This window comes from Tachyglossus aculeatus, chromosome 11 (assembly GCF_015852505.1).
Source record: "Tachyglossus aculeatus isolate mTacAcu1 chromosome 11, mTacAcu1.pri, whole genome shotgun sequence".
Taxonomy (NCBI): Eukaryota; Metazoa; Chordata; class Mammalia; order Monotremata; family Tachyglossidae; genus Tachyglossus; species Tachyglossus aculeatus.
The window spans coordinates 13,945,050-13,958,000 of record NC_052076.1 but is presented as its reverse complement, the minus strand read 5'-3'; the positions used below and the strand labels follow the sequence as shown (position 1 = coordinate 13,958,000).

General features: G+C 54.5%; 1 protein-coding gene across 1 annotated transcript; it reads left to right on the top strand.

Annotated features, from left to right (window-relative positions):
* The first annotated feature begins 1,090 nt into the window (after window positions 1-1,090).
* NRGN (neurogranin) lies at window positions 1,091-11,779 on the top strand. Its single transcript, XM_038754118.1, has 4 exons — window positions 1,091-1,123; window positions 8,650-8,876; window positions 10,261-10,280; window positions 10,962-11,779. Exons 1-2 carry the CDS (start codon window positions 1,109-1,111, stop codon window positions 8,869-8,871), a joined length of 237 nt encoding a protein of 78 aa, XP_038610046.1. The 5' UTR covers window positions 1,091-1,108; the 3' UTR covers window positions 8,872-8,876; window positions 10,261-10,280; window positions 10,962-11,779.
* The last annotated feature ends 1,172 nt before the right edge of the window (window positions 11,780-12,951 follow it).

Here is a 12,951-nt window from a genome sequence, read left to right as displayed (position 1 = left end):
CAGATGTCTTAATGTGTCTTCCACCTTCCCCTACGATCCATTTCCTGCTGAGTTACCAGTGTGGAATTCCTCCAGAGGGAAGGAGGGAGATTCTTCCTGCCTTCCTGCCTGCCTTCCTCCCTCCCTCCCTCCCTTCCTTCCTTCCTTCCTTCCTTCCTTCCTTCCTTCCTTCCTCCTTTCCTTTTCCTTCCTTCCTTCCTTCCTGCCTTCCTTTTATCATATTTATTGAGCACTTACTGTGTGCAGAGCACTGTACTGAGTGCTTGGGAGAGTACACTACGACAATAAACAAACGCATTCCCTGCCCACAACGAGCTTACAGTTTAGGGGATGGGGGAGGAGGAGTTTCTCCAGTCTCTAACCACCACCCCCATCCTCCCACCATCCCCAGACCCACCTAAGACATTTTTTTTTGTCTTTGGAGGGCAAGAGGGAGGGGAGAGAGGGTGAGGGAGGGAAAGGGGCTGGGGCCTGCTATCTGGGGTCCTGTCTGTCCTGCTGAGAGTCGAAGCAGGGATGCTGGGGACCTTCTCCTTCCTCTCCTGTGTGTCCAACGCGTGTGTGCGCGTGCAAGCTGAGTTGTGTGGGGGGTGTGCATGTGTACGTGTGTATCGGGGGAAGGGCGCACAGGTGTATATAAACCCGTGTCTGTATGCAGTGAGGCAGTGTGTGGGTGTGCAGGGGGGGGTGGGGGATCTGTGTGTGTGTGTGTGTGTGTGTGAGTGTGTGAGGAGGTTATGACAGCTTCTGTTTCCAGGGTGCGAGGGAGGGCGAGGGGGTGGGGGCTGCCGCCCCCAGGGAAGAGGGGGCTGGCAGAGGGGGAGGAGACCTGAGAGGTGGCATCCCCTCCATCCCTCCCTCCCTCCCTCTCCCCTCCCTGCACCCAGCCCCACCCCCAGGCGCCTCCTAATTGGCTGCCCAATCTCGGGGTTCGGCTTTACATCCTCCAGCGGCGCTCAGCGCGGGAGAGACAGAGACACACACACACACACACACACACAGAGACACAGAGACAGTCACAGACAGACAGACAGAGAGGCCCCAGAGGCCCCAGGCCCCCGGACACCCCGCGACCCCCGCCCCCGCGACCCCCGCCCCCGCCGCCGGCATGGACTGCTGCACCGTACGTACACCGCCCGACCCCCGGGACCCCTGCCCACCTTGGGAGTCCAGTTGGAGGGCTCAGGAGGAGGAGGAGGAGGTGGAGGAAGGGGCTGCAGAGGGGGAGGGGGCGCCTTCCAAGGCCGACCCGGTTCCCACTCCTAGGACCGGCTCCGAGCGTGGGCAGGGCCTGGGCCCGCGGCTTGGGGGGGGGGCAACGTGACTGCTGCAGGAGGGAGCGAGGTTAGACGGCAGGAAGAACTTTCTGGGAGCGAGGCACGGGGCCGGGGAGGGGGCGAAGGGAAGCTTCCCCGGGAAGCCGAAGGTTTAAGGACCCCCGGATCAATCTGCTCGGTACCGGGATGCAGGGAGGGACCGACGGGGCTTGGGAGAAATCAGGCAACTTGGGGGAGCGGGGGCGGCCCCCAGCTCTTTGCTGCACCGAACAGATCGGCGGATAATAATGACGATGGTGTTTGTGAAGCGCTTACTATGTGCCAAGCACTGTTCGAAGCGCTGTTGAATATACAACCTTTCCCCGGGGCCAGACAGGTCTGCCGCTGGACTCTCCCTCTCCCTCCGAGGTTGAACCTCATCCTCAACTCCTGCTGCAGAAAGGGCAGGGGAGGGGGAGGCGAGGGCCAGATGGAGCCCCTAAAGCTGGGGAAGGGGGGGGGGGGCATTTGGAAGTCAGTCAACAGGTGTTTATTGAGCGCCCCCGAGGAGGCGTTGCGCTGTATTCGGGGAGTTTTTCCATGACAAAAAGAGGAGGAGGAGGAGGAGGAGGAGGAGGAGGAGGAGGAGGAGGAGGTGAGTGACGAGTTGATGCACGAAGGGGCTGCCAAGGAGAAGGCTTTCCCTTCCAGGTGTGTGAAACGGGGTGAGAAAGCTCGAAGGTCTGAGGTGGGAGAAAGGTGTGAGGCTTGAGATATCGCTCTGGCAGGTCAGCTAAGGGTTAAAGGGGGGATCATGGATCCCTCTTTCTCATCTGATCGTTGTGAGCAGGGATCGTCACTGTTGCTGTATTGTACTCCCAAGCGCTTAGTACAGTGCACTGCACACAGTAAGTGCTCAGTAAAGATGATAGAATGAATCTCTCCAGCCTTCCCCTTTCTCCCTCTCTCCCCCGCCAAAATCAGGCGCCTTACTGGGACTGAGGGGGAGAGGAGTTCAGAGGGGGTTGGGAGAACCCACAGAGAGGAGTGGAGAGGTGTGAGGGGAGAGAGGGATGGAAAAAGGGGAAGGGGAAAGGGTATGCGCGACTTTCAGGGGTTTCAGAACCAGATCTGCATCGACATCAATCTCACCGGCCTGCTGTGTGTGTAGGGGGAACGGAGGGCTTCTGCCTGGGGTAATTGGCAGGGGTCTCTCATCTCCAGGCCAAAGAAGAGGGAGGTTAAGATTGCTGAGAAAGGAGGATCTGAGGGAGAGTCTGAGGCTGATCCATGTGGAAGGGATGCCCTGGGATAAAGAGGCTGGACTCCGGCCAAGGAGGCTAGAGGCTTTGAGGCCCGTGGAGGCTGTTGAGGGAGCCCCAGCCCAGCACCCCTGAGGAATGATGACCTCCAAGCAGAAGGAGGGACAGGGGAGCTTTTCCTCTTGTTGTCTGCAGGGTCCAACCCCTGTACAGCTTCTGAAAACAACTTCCTCCTGCCTGCCTCCACCCCCGACCGCTCTGCAGTTTACAAAGGAATGAGCCCCGAAGATGGGAGAAATGAAGAAGATGAAGGGACAGTTTGGGCCAGGGCTGGGTCGGAGCAATTGAGAAGGCGTCCTGGAGAAGGAGGCTGGAGTGGTTACAGATTCTAGTGGCTTAATAATAATAATAATAATGATTGCAGTATTTCTTAAGCACTTACTATGTGCCAGGAACTGTACCAAGCACTGGGATGGATACAAGCACATTGGATTGGACCCAATCCCTGTCACGGTCTTAATTCCCATTTTACAGATGAGGTACTGAGGCACAGAGAAGTGAAGTGACCAGTCCAAGGCCATAAAGCTGACGAATGGCGAAGAAAGGATTAGAACCCATGACCTTCTGATTCCTAGGCCCGTGTTCTATCCATTACGTCATGGGTTGAGAAGCAGCGGGGCCTAGTGGATACAGCCCGGGGCTGGGAGTCAGAAGGGCCTGGGATCTTATCCTAGTTCTGTCACTCATCTGCTGTGCGACCTTGGGCAAGCCACTTCACTTCTCCATACCTCAATTACCTCATCTGTAAAATGGGGATTAAGACTGTGAGCCCCATATGGGACATGAACTGTGTCCAACCTGATTAGCTTGTATCCACCCCAGTGCTTAGTACAGTGCCTGGCACATAATATGTGTATAACAAACAAATACTGTTACAAAAAACACAGAGACTAACACTGAGATTCGCCTCAGATCCCGGCTTATGCCCTTCCCTCCATCTGCTGCTAGATGGGATGGAGGGGTCTCCCAGAGGATTGAGGTGTTAGTCCGAAGATAGGAGGAGAGGGCTCAGCAATCAATCAATCAATCAATCAGTCAATCATTAGTTATTGAGCACTTACTCTGTGGAAAGCACAGTACTAAGAGGAAAGTACAGTTAGCGGAAATGATCCCTGCTCTCAAGTTTACAATCTAGCAGAGGACACAGGTATTATGAGGAGAATACAGTTGGTAGACACAATCCCTGCTCTTAAGGAGCTTGTAATCTAGAGGAGTATAGAGATACTAAGAGGAGAACACAGAAGACGCCATCACTGCTCTCAATTTGCTTACAATCTAGTGAGGTATACGGACATGTAATTGCTGCAGATTGGAGGAAGAGCAGCGTGAAGAAGTGGCCGTGAGCCACAGCTTGGGACTGGAAGTCCCAATGTCCTGAACCCCAAGTGCTAGCTATCCTGGACCAGATCCTCTCCAAGCAGAGATACTAAGAGGAGAACACAGTTAGAAGACGCCATCACTGCTCTCAATTTGCTTACAATCTAGTGAGGTATACGGACATGTAATTACTGCAGATTGGAGGAAGAAGAGCGTGAAGAAGTAGCCACGAGCCACAGCTTGGGACTGGAAGTCCCAATGTCCCGAACCCCAAGTGCTAGCTATCCTGGACCAGATCCTCTCCAAGCAGGAATTCGGGGGTGAGGGCTGGGAACCCCGCTACTGGTTTGGACTTGGGCATTCTGAGCAAAACCCATCTCCGCACTGTGCCTCTGTTTTCCTGTGGAAGAGGAGATATGGTTAGGGAAGCAGTGTGGTCTTGAAAAAAGAATACAGGGAGTCAGAGGACCTGCGTTCTAATCCTAGCTCTGCCACTTGCCTGCCATGGGACCTTGGGCAAATCACTTAACTTCTCCGTGCTTCAGTTTCTTCATCTATAAAATGGGGAAGCAATACCAGTTCTCCCAGCCCTTTAGGCTGTGAGCCCCATGTAGAACAATAACTGTGTCCAACTTGATTCACTTGCATCTATCCACCCCAGCACTCAATAATAAAAATACTAACTGTGATATTTGTTAAGCGCTTACTATGTGCCAGGCACTGTTCTAAGCACTGGGGTGGATAGACATTTAGACTGGACACAGTCCCTGTCCCATATGGGGTTCACAGTCTTACCATTTTACAGATGAGGTAACTGAGACACAGAGAAGTGAAGTGATTTATCCAAGGTCACACAGCAATCAAGTGGGAGAATTGGGATTAGAACCGGATTCCCAGGCCCATGCTCTATCCACTAGGCCATGCTGCTCCTCTAGCACACAGAACAGTGCTTGGCTCGTAATAAGCTTATACCAAATACCACAATTAATATTATTACTGCCCAAAGAGATATAATAATAATAATTATTATTATGTTATTTGTTAAGCTCTCACTATGTGCCAGACACTGTACTAAGCACTGGATATTGGGGGCCAGGAAAAAAAATCACTTATCCAAGGAGGGTGTGAGGATTGTGTTTCACCAGGCCCGATAGTGCTCAGGCATGGTCCTCACGAAGAGGTACTGAACTGAAATGCAGGTCTGGGATAAAAGAGGAAACAGTGTGGCTTAGTGGATACAGCATAGGACTGGGAGTCAGAAGAACCAGGCTTCTAATCCCGGCTCTGCCGTGAGACCTTGGGCAAGCCACGTAACTTTTCTGTATGACAGTTACATTTTCTCTGAAATGGGATTAAGAGCGTGAGCCCCATTGTGGAACAGGGACTGTGTCCAACCTGATTAACTCGTATCATCACCGGTGCTTAGAACAGCATTTGGCATATAGTAATGCTTAACAAGTACCATTGTTATTATTATTACTATATGCCTGAGCTGTTAACTCAATGGCGATACTGGGTTTGCTGGTTTACATTTTGGTTTGTACACAATTCTGATGAGATTCATTTCGTGTGGAAAAGCCTAGCTGCCCCTCAGTTTCCTCTAGGCCCTACTCCTTCCCTTCCACTGCCCCAGCTTGGCCAAACTCCTGGTTGGGTGGGTTTCACCTGCCCCAGGTGCTCTCCCCTTGCTCTGCCCACTTCCAGGAAATGGTTCTTGGGTCTTGAGGAGGGAACAGGAAGAGTTGAAGCTTTTTAATGGGAGAGAAGGGCAGAAGGCTGAGGCAGGGGGTAGGAGGTGGAGAACAAGTTGGCTTTGCAGCTCCGGTCTAAATCCAACCTGAGGAGGGCCGTAGGAGTGGAGGGGGCGAGGTCAGAAGTCCAGGCTTCAGTCTCACTGAGGCAAGATCCCCACAGCCAAAGCTGTCTCTGGCTGCAGGAAGCCAGAAGCAGAGTGGTCTAGTGGAAAGATCAGGGGGTCAGAGGTCCTGGGTTCTAATCCTGGATCTACCACTCATCTGCTGTGTGTCAATTCACTTCTCTGTGCCTCCGTTAGCTCATCTGTAAAATGCGGGCTAAGACTGTGAGCCCCATGTTGATCATCGACTGTGTTCAACCTGATTGTACTTCCCAAGCGCTTAGTACAGTGCTCTGCACATAGTAAGCGCTCAATAAATGAATGAATGATGAATGAATGAATGAATGAATGAATGAATGATGATCTTGTATCTACTCCAGTGTTTAATATTCATTCGTTCATTCAGTCGTATTTATTGAGTGTTTACTGCATGGGGAGCACTGTATTAAGCTCTTGGGAGAGTACAATTCAACAATACACAAATTCCCTGCCCACAACGACCTTACAGTCTAGAGGGGGCACATAACAAGCGCTTAAACAAATGCCCTAAAAAAAAAGCCCTAGGGTCTTTGCATCACAATCATTCAGTCAATCAATCAATCAATCAGTAGTATTTATTGATCACTTACCGTGAGCAATGCAGCACGGTAAGCGTTTGGGAGAGTACAATAGAATCGGTAGGCATTTTCCCTGCCCTCAAGGGCCTTACGGTCTAGAGAAGGTTCCAGAGGAGGGTTTGGCTCCCCGAGACCTCTCCCATGGGTATCACCTGGTGCAAACTCTAGCCAGGATGCCCGAGGGATTCAAAGTGGATTTAGGGGGGACTAGGCGGTCTTCATCCTTTGATAACTTCACGGAGGGAAAACCTCTTCAGGGTACATTGGCCTCTCGGTGAGTGCTGAGTTATAGAAGTGGCTGAGGGTGGGGCAAGCTGGGCACTGCCCTCTCCTCGGCTACCAGGCCGAGTGCCTGGAAGGACACTTGACAACCTTTCGAGCTCCTGCTTGGGGGAAGGTCCAGGTTTGCCCCGGTGGGGCAGGGCAAAGGGATTCCAGTCCCCATCATCTTCAGCTGCCTGGGTCTCCTTCAGTCCCAGCTCCCAGAGTCACCCTCTCCAGCCTGCATCCTGCTCCCACCTCTCTATTCCTCTTTTTATATGTGTACGAGGTGGGTCGTGGGTGGTGGGTTACAGTTTGTTTCCTCCTGGTTCTCCACCCCCAAGAACCTAGGGTGGGATGTGCATATGTATTTGAGGGGGGGTAGGGAATAGGGAGAGATGTTTCATCAGAGACACCCCCCTTTCTGCCCCCCGCTCCATCCCCTCCAGATTCAAGGTGGGCAAGGGAAGGGTGGATCACATGGCTAAGCTGGAGTTGAGGGGTTGTCCCCCTGCCACCAGAAAATTATCGATGCTATTTATTGAGTGTTTACTCTGTGCAGAGCACCAGTATAGCACAGAATAGTTCAAGCGCTTGAGAGAGAACAGTACAAGAGAATTGGCAGACATGTCCCCTGCCTGGAATGAGGTTACAGTCTAGAGGGAGAAATGGAAACGGGATAAAAGGGTGGGGAGTAGGAGACTCTCAGGATCCATAATAATAATAATAATGATATTTGTGTTATTTGTTAAGTACTTACTATGTTCCAAGCACCGCGCTAAGCACTGGGCCTGATTCAATACAATATGTCCTGCAATCTCCAGTGGGGTGGGTGGGGAGGGTGTCGGGGGGAGGGGGAGGCAGAGCAGAGATCAAGGACCACCTTGGGTTTGGGATCCCCTACCCACCTCTGTTCTGCAGTCTCAGCTGTGTGGGGGTTTTGAGATTCCCCCAGGAGAGGACTCTGAATCACCTGAAGTGTCAGGTTTGCACTGGTGTTCCCTCCATCCCTTGGCTCCCTGGCACTGTGGATCCAAACTCCCCTCTGGCCCTTTCTCTGGTCAGCTGCCCCTCTTCCGCCCGAGACCCAACCTCAGGTGCCCACACGCCATCCTCCAGCCCCTTGGTATGTAACAGGTAGAGCTTTGGGGTGGGGGCAGCGAATTGAACTGTGGGGACCATGAGCCCAGTTATCTCCCGTTTATCCCTGATCATTCATTCAATTCATTCAATTGTATTTATTGAACGCTTACTGTGTGCAGAGCACTGCACTAAGAGCTTGGAAAATACAGCAATAAAGAGAGACCATCCCTGCCCACACCAAGCTCTGTCTGGGGGTGGTGGTGGCGAGAGAGACATTAATAAAAGTAAACAGGCAACAATATAAATAAATAAAAAAGACCGATATGTACATAAGTGCTGTGGGGTGGGGAGAGGGGGGGATGAGCAAAGGGAGTGAGTCAGGAAGACGTGGAAGGGAGTGGGAGATGAGGAAAAGTGGGGCTTAGCCTGGGAAGGCCTCTTGGAGGAGATGCACCTTCAGTAGGGGTTTGAAGGGGGGGAGAGTGATCCCCATCCCCATCCTCCGGCCCCCCACATCCTCTCCACCACCTAGAGGATTTAAAGAGTGGGAGGGGGGCAGGCAGAGGCTAGGGAATGGGGAGTTGGAGTTTGAGGAGGTCCTGAGGGGGTGAGGTGGGGGGCTACCTCATCCCACTCCTTCACCTTCCCGGGGCGGGGGGTGGGGGGCAAGGGCTGCCTCTCTCTCCCCTGGTCTGCTGGGGGCGGGACCACGGCAAGAGGAGGCTGAGGTGATCCCCTGGACCCCTGTGTAACTTTGGGCCAGTCACTTCACTTCTCTGTGCCTCAGTTCCCGCATCTGTAAAATGGGGATGAAGACAGTGAGCCCCACAGGGGACAACCTGATTACCTTGGATCTCCTCCAGTGCTTAGAACAGCGCTTGGCACATAGTAAGTGCTCAACAAATACCATCACTATTCCTCTCCCTCCACAACCGCAGGAAAGCGCTTGCTCCAAGCCGGACGACGACATCCTGGACATCCCCCTGGACGACCCCGGGGCCAATGCAGCCGCCGCCAAAATCCAGGCGAGTTTCCGGGGCCACATGGCGCGGAAGAAGATCAAGAGCGGCGAGCGCGGGCGGCAGGGCCCGGGCCCACGGGGGGCGGGCGGAGCGGGGGGCGGCTCCGGGGGCGCGGGCGGAGGCCCCAGCGGAGACTAAGCCAGGTAAGGGCCCACTCGTCTGGGTTCCTCACTCCTCACTGCCTGACCCTTCCCCTGCCCTGGGGTCTCCAAAGTAGGGGGAGGGGGGCTGCTTAAGGTGGTGACCTCTACGGAGCCTGAGGGGTGGGCCTTTCGTACCGGGCTCCCAATAATAATAATAATAATAATAGTATTTGTTAAGCACTTACTATGTGCCAAGCACTGTTCTAAGCCCTGAGGTAGATACAAGGTCATAGGGTTGTCCCATGTGAGGCTCACAGTCTTCATCTCCACTTTACAGATGAGGTAACTGAGGCACAGAGACGTTAAGTGACTTGCTCAAAGTCACACAGCTGATGTGGTGGAGACGGGATTAGAACTCACGACTTCTGACTCCTAAATCACGCAGCCTAGGAGGGTGGAGGGGCGGGCTTTGGTACCTGCTTGCCTAGGTGTGAAGGTGCGGAAAAGCAGCGTGGCTTAGTGGAAAGAGCCCGGGCTTGGGAGTCAGAGGTCATGGGGTCTAATCCCGGCTCCTCCACTTATCAGCTTGTGTGACTTTGGGCAAGTCACTTCACTTCTCTGGACCTCAGTTCCCTCATCTGTAAAATGGGGATTAAGATCGTGAGCCCCACGTGGGACAACCTGATTACCGTGTATCTCCCCCAGCGCTTATAACAGTGCTTGGCACATAGTAAGCACCTAACAAATACCATCATTAGTAATAATGATGGTATTTGTTAAGCGCTTACTTCGGTACCTGGTTGCCTAAGGATGGGGGAGCAGGGTTTTGGTACCTGATTGCCTAGGAGGATGGAGGGGCAGGGTTTAGTGGAAAGAGCAGGGGCTTGGAGTCAGAGGTCATGGGTTCAAATCCTGGCTCCGCCAACTGTCACCTGTGTGACTTTGGGCAAGTCACTGCATTCATTCGTTCATTCATTCAATCGTATTTATTGAGCGCTTACTGTGTGCAGAGCACTGTACTAAGCGCTTGGGAAGTACAAGTTGGCAACATATAGAGATGGTCCCTACCCAACTTCACTTCTCTGGGCCTCAGTTACCTCATCTGTAAAATTGGGATTAAAACTGTGAGCCCCCCGTGGGACAACCTGATCACCTTGTAACCTCCTCAGCCCTTAGGACAGTGCTTTGCACATAGTAAGCGCTTAACAAATACCATTATTATTATTATTATTATTTGGGTGGATCCTGGTCAGAGGCTCTACGGTTGCCAACAGATTCTCCCTTGTGTGACCTGGGAAAGGGGGCAGGTCCTGCCCGCCTGGGTCCTGGTGGGAAAGGGTCCCGCGGAAGAGTCAGTGAACCCACATGACCCTCTCTCTTTCTCTCTCTCTCCCCCCACCCCCTCGTCCACCCCCACACGCTGTTCCGTCACCCTCGGTTGAAGATGAATGAGCCTTTTCTAAGGTAACTAATGACCGCCCTGTCGGGGCTGGAGCCGAGTGTGCGCGTCCATGCGTGTGGGCTGTGTTTGCATGCCTTTTTGGGTCTCCTTCACCTGGGGGCGGGGGGTGGGGAGCTGGGAGCTACTCTTGGAGTCAAGACCCCCTAACTGCCAACCTCGCACACTCATTCATTCATTCAATCATAATTATTGAGCGCTTATAGAGCACTGTCCTAAGCGTTTGGATAGTACAGTACAGCAATAAAGAGAGACCATCCCTGCCCACATTGGGCTTACAGTTTGGGGCCCAGGGAGGGGAGCGGGGAGCAGGCATCAAAAGGAAACAGTCATCAATATAAATAGAATGATTGGCATATAGTAAGCGCTTAACAAATACCATTATTATTATTATCATATACACGTAAGTTCTGTGGGGCAGGGAGGGGGTGGAAGGGCAAAGGTATTGAGTCAAGTTGAGGCTCTCTCTCTCACACACACACACACACACACACACACTCACACTCTGCAGTGTGGCACTTGTGAGGATCGTTGTGGGCCCTAAGTACCTGGGGGCCCAAGTTCAGGTCCTCCCTCCGGCCTGCTGGTCTCCCCAGCATCCCAGGCCTGGGGAGGGAGTGGGCCTAGTATGGGAGGTTGGAAAGGGGGGAGAAAGAGGGGCGCTCTGAGGACCCCTTTCCCTGTAGTTCCCGAGGAGAGAGACGGAGGCCTCGTCCCCCCGCCCCCCGCAGTGACAAGACCATCCTGCCGTGTTTGTGACCCCCCTCGCCCTCCCCTCGGCCCCCACGCGCTTCTGGAAACCCCCGGAGCCGCTCCCCGCGGGCGGACCCTGCTCAAGACGCTCCGTCTGACCCCGGCTGGGCTCTGGACCGGATTTGGGGTTGGCTTCCCTTTCCCCCCCCCCACCCCTTGACAGCTTCTGCGCCCCTCCCCATCCCACCGCAGCCCGCATGCAGTCACAGCACTGATTCTCAGCTGAGCGCCCCCCACCCCTCCGATTCCCTCGCCCTCCACCCCCGGGACCTCGGACCCAAATCCGGGCTGACCTGAGAGAGCCCCTCTTGGAGGCGTCTGCAGGACGAGGGGGCCGCCCCTTCCCCCCCAACCTGCATGAACTGCCCTTAACGCTGCATGACCTTTGCCCTTCCCCTCTAAACTCCAGGACTTTGGTTCTGCCCCTTCCACTTGGCAATCTCTCCAGGGGCTGTGCAAGGCACCTTCCCCACCGCCTTCTCCCCTCCCCAGTATAGGCGGGAGAGGAAGGTTCCTCGACCCCCTTCTCCCACGCCATCTCTATAAGGGGCAGGGGCGCTCGGCCAGTCCCGTCTTCCTCTTCCCCCCTTCCCACCTCAAGCCCTGTCCTGGGGTTCCAGGAGGCCGGGATCCCTTCTCAGCTCCCGCCTGGCTCCATGTTCTTCCCGGGAGCTGCCCCTCTGCTCCTCTCTTCTGTTATGCAAACTCCTGGGCAGGACGTGGGTGAGAAGAAGTGGAGGGTGGTGGGAGTGGGGTGGGAGGGAGGGGGACACACCTGACCACTGCCCCGAATCACCCAACTCTTCCCGGGGGTGGGGGCGGGGGGTTTTTAATCTCCATGTGTGCATGTGACTGCGCCGGGTGGAATGTCAACAATAAAGAGGAATGTCCCAGTGTCCACACGCCCGGCCCGGCGCGTGGGGAGGGAAAAGGGGGTGGAGGGAGGTGGGGGGCAGCTCCCCGCCAGGGAATCTCACCAGAAGCCACTTGGAATCCTGGCCTCTCCTTCTGGGCGGTGGCTGCCCTTCTCCCACCCGACGAGGACACGGGGCCCTCGCCCCACCCCTGGTTTTGTCCCATGCCTCCTGCCCTAAAGAAGTCCGAGGGGCGGATGCCAGCAGGAGACGAAGAGCTTGCTCTTGGCGATACCATGATGTAGCGGCCTTGGCCTCTCCGGGAGCAGAAGCCTGAAGGTCCTACCGATCGGTGATGCCCACCCTGAGTCTGGGGAAGCTGGGTGAGGGTCGCAACCCTGGACCTGCTCTTGCTCCCAACCTCGGGGCAGCAGAGTGACCGATGCCCCCCACCCTCACCCCAGCCATCAACTCAGTGCCCGGGACCGTGCAGTGCCCTGGTGGGTTTGTTGATTGACTGATCCCTCCCAACCCTCTGTCCACCATGGGCTCTGACTGAGCTGACTGCCATCACTACATGAAGCGCATAGGTCAGCTCCCTCCTTGGGTATCCACATCTACTTGAACCTCAACAAACCCCCCACTCCCCATGTCCAGCTCACTCTTCATTCAGTCATATTTATTGAGCACTTACTGTGTGTGGAGCACTGAACTAACTCTTGGGAGAGTACGATACAACAATAAGCAGACACATTGCCTGCCAACAACGAGCTCAGCCTTGCTCCTCAGCTGCCCAAACCTCAGCAGGCAGAGTGACCCACCGTGAGGATGCCAGCACCGCTGCCCCCTGCCCCCACCACCCCTGCCATCTCCATCCACTGCCCAATCCATGGGACCCTGGCATCAAATTCCCCACTGCAACTCCCTGAGGCTTCAACTGGGCTTCAGTGGAGGCCCTGAAGGTGAACCCCATCATTCTGCAACTCCCTCCCTGGGCCTGGATTAGCAAAGCCCTTCTGAGGTCATTTTTTCCATCCCCCTGTCCCCAGTCAGGGGATGGCAGAGAAAG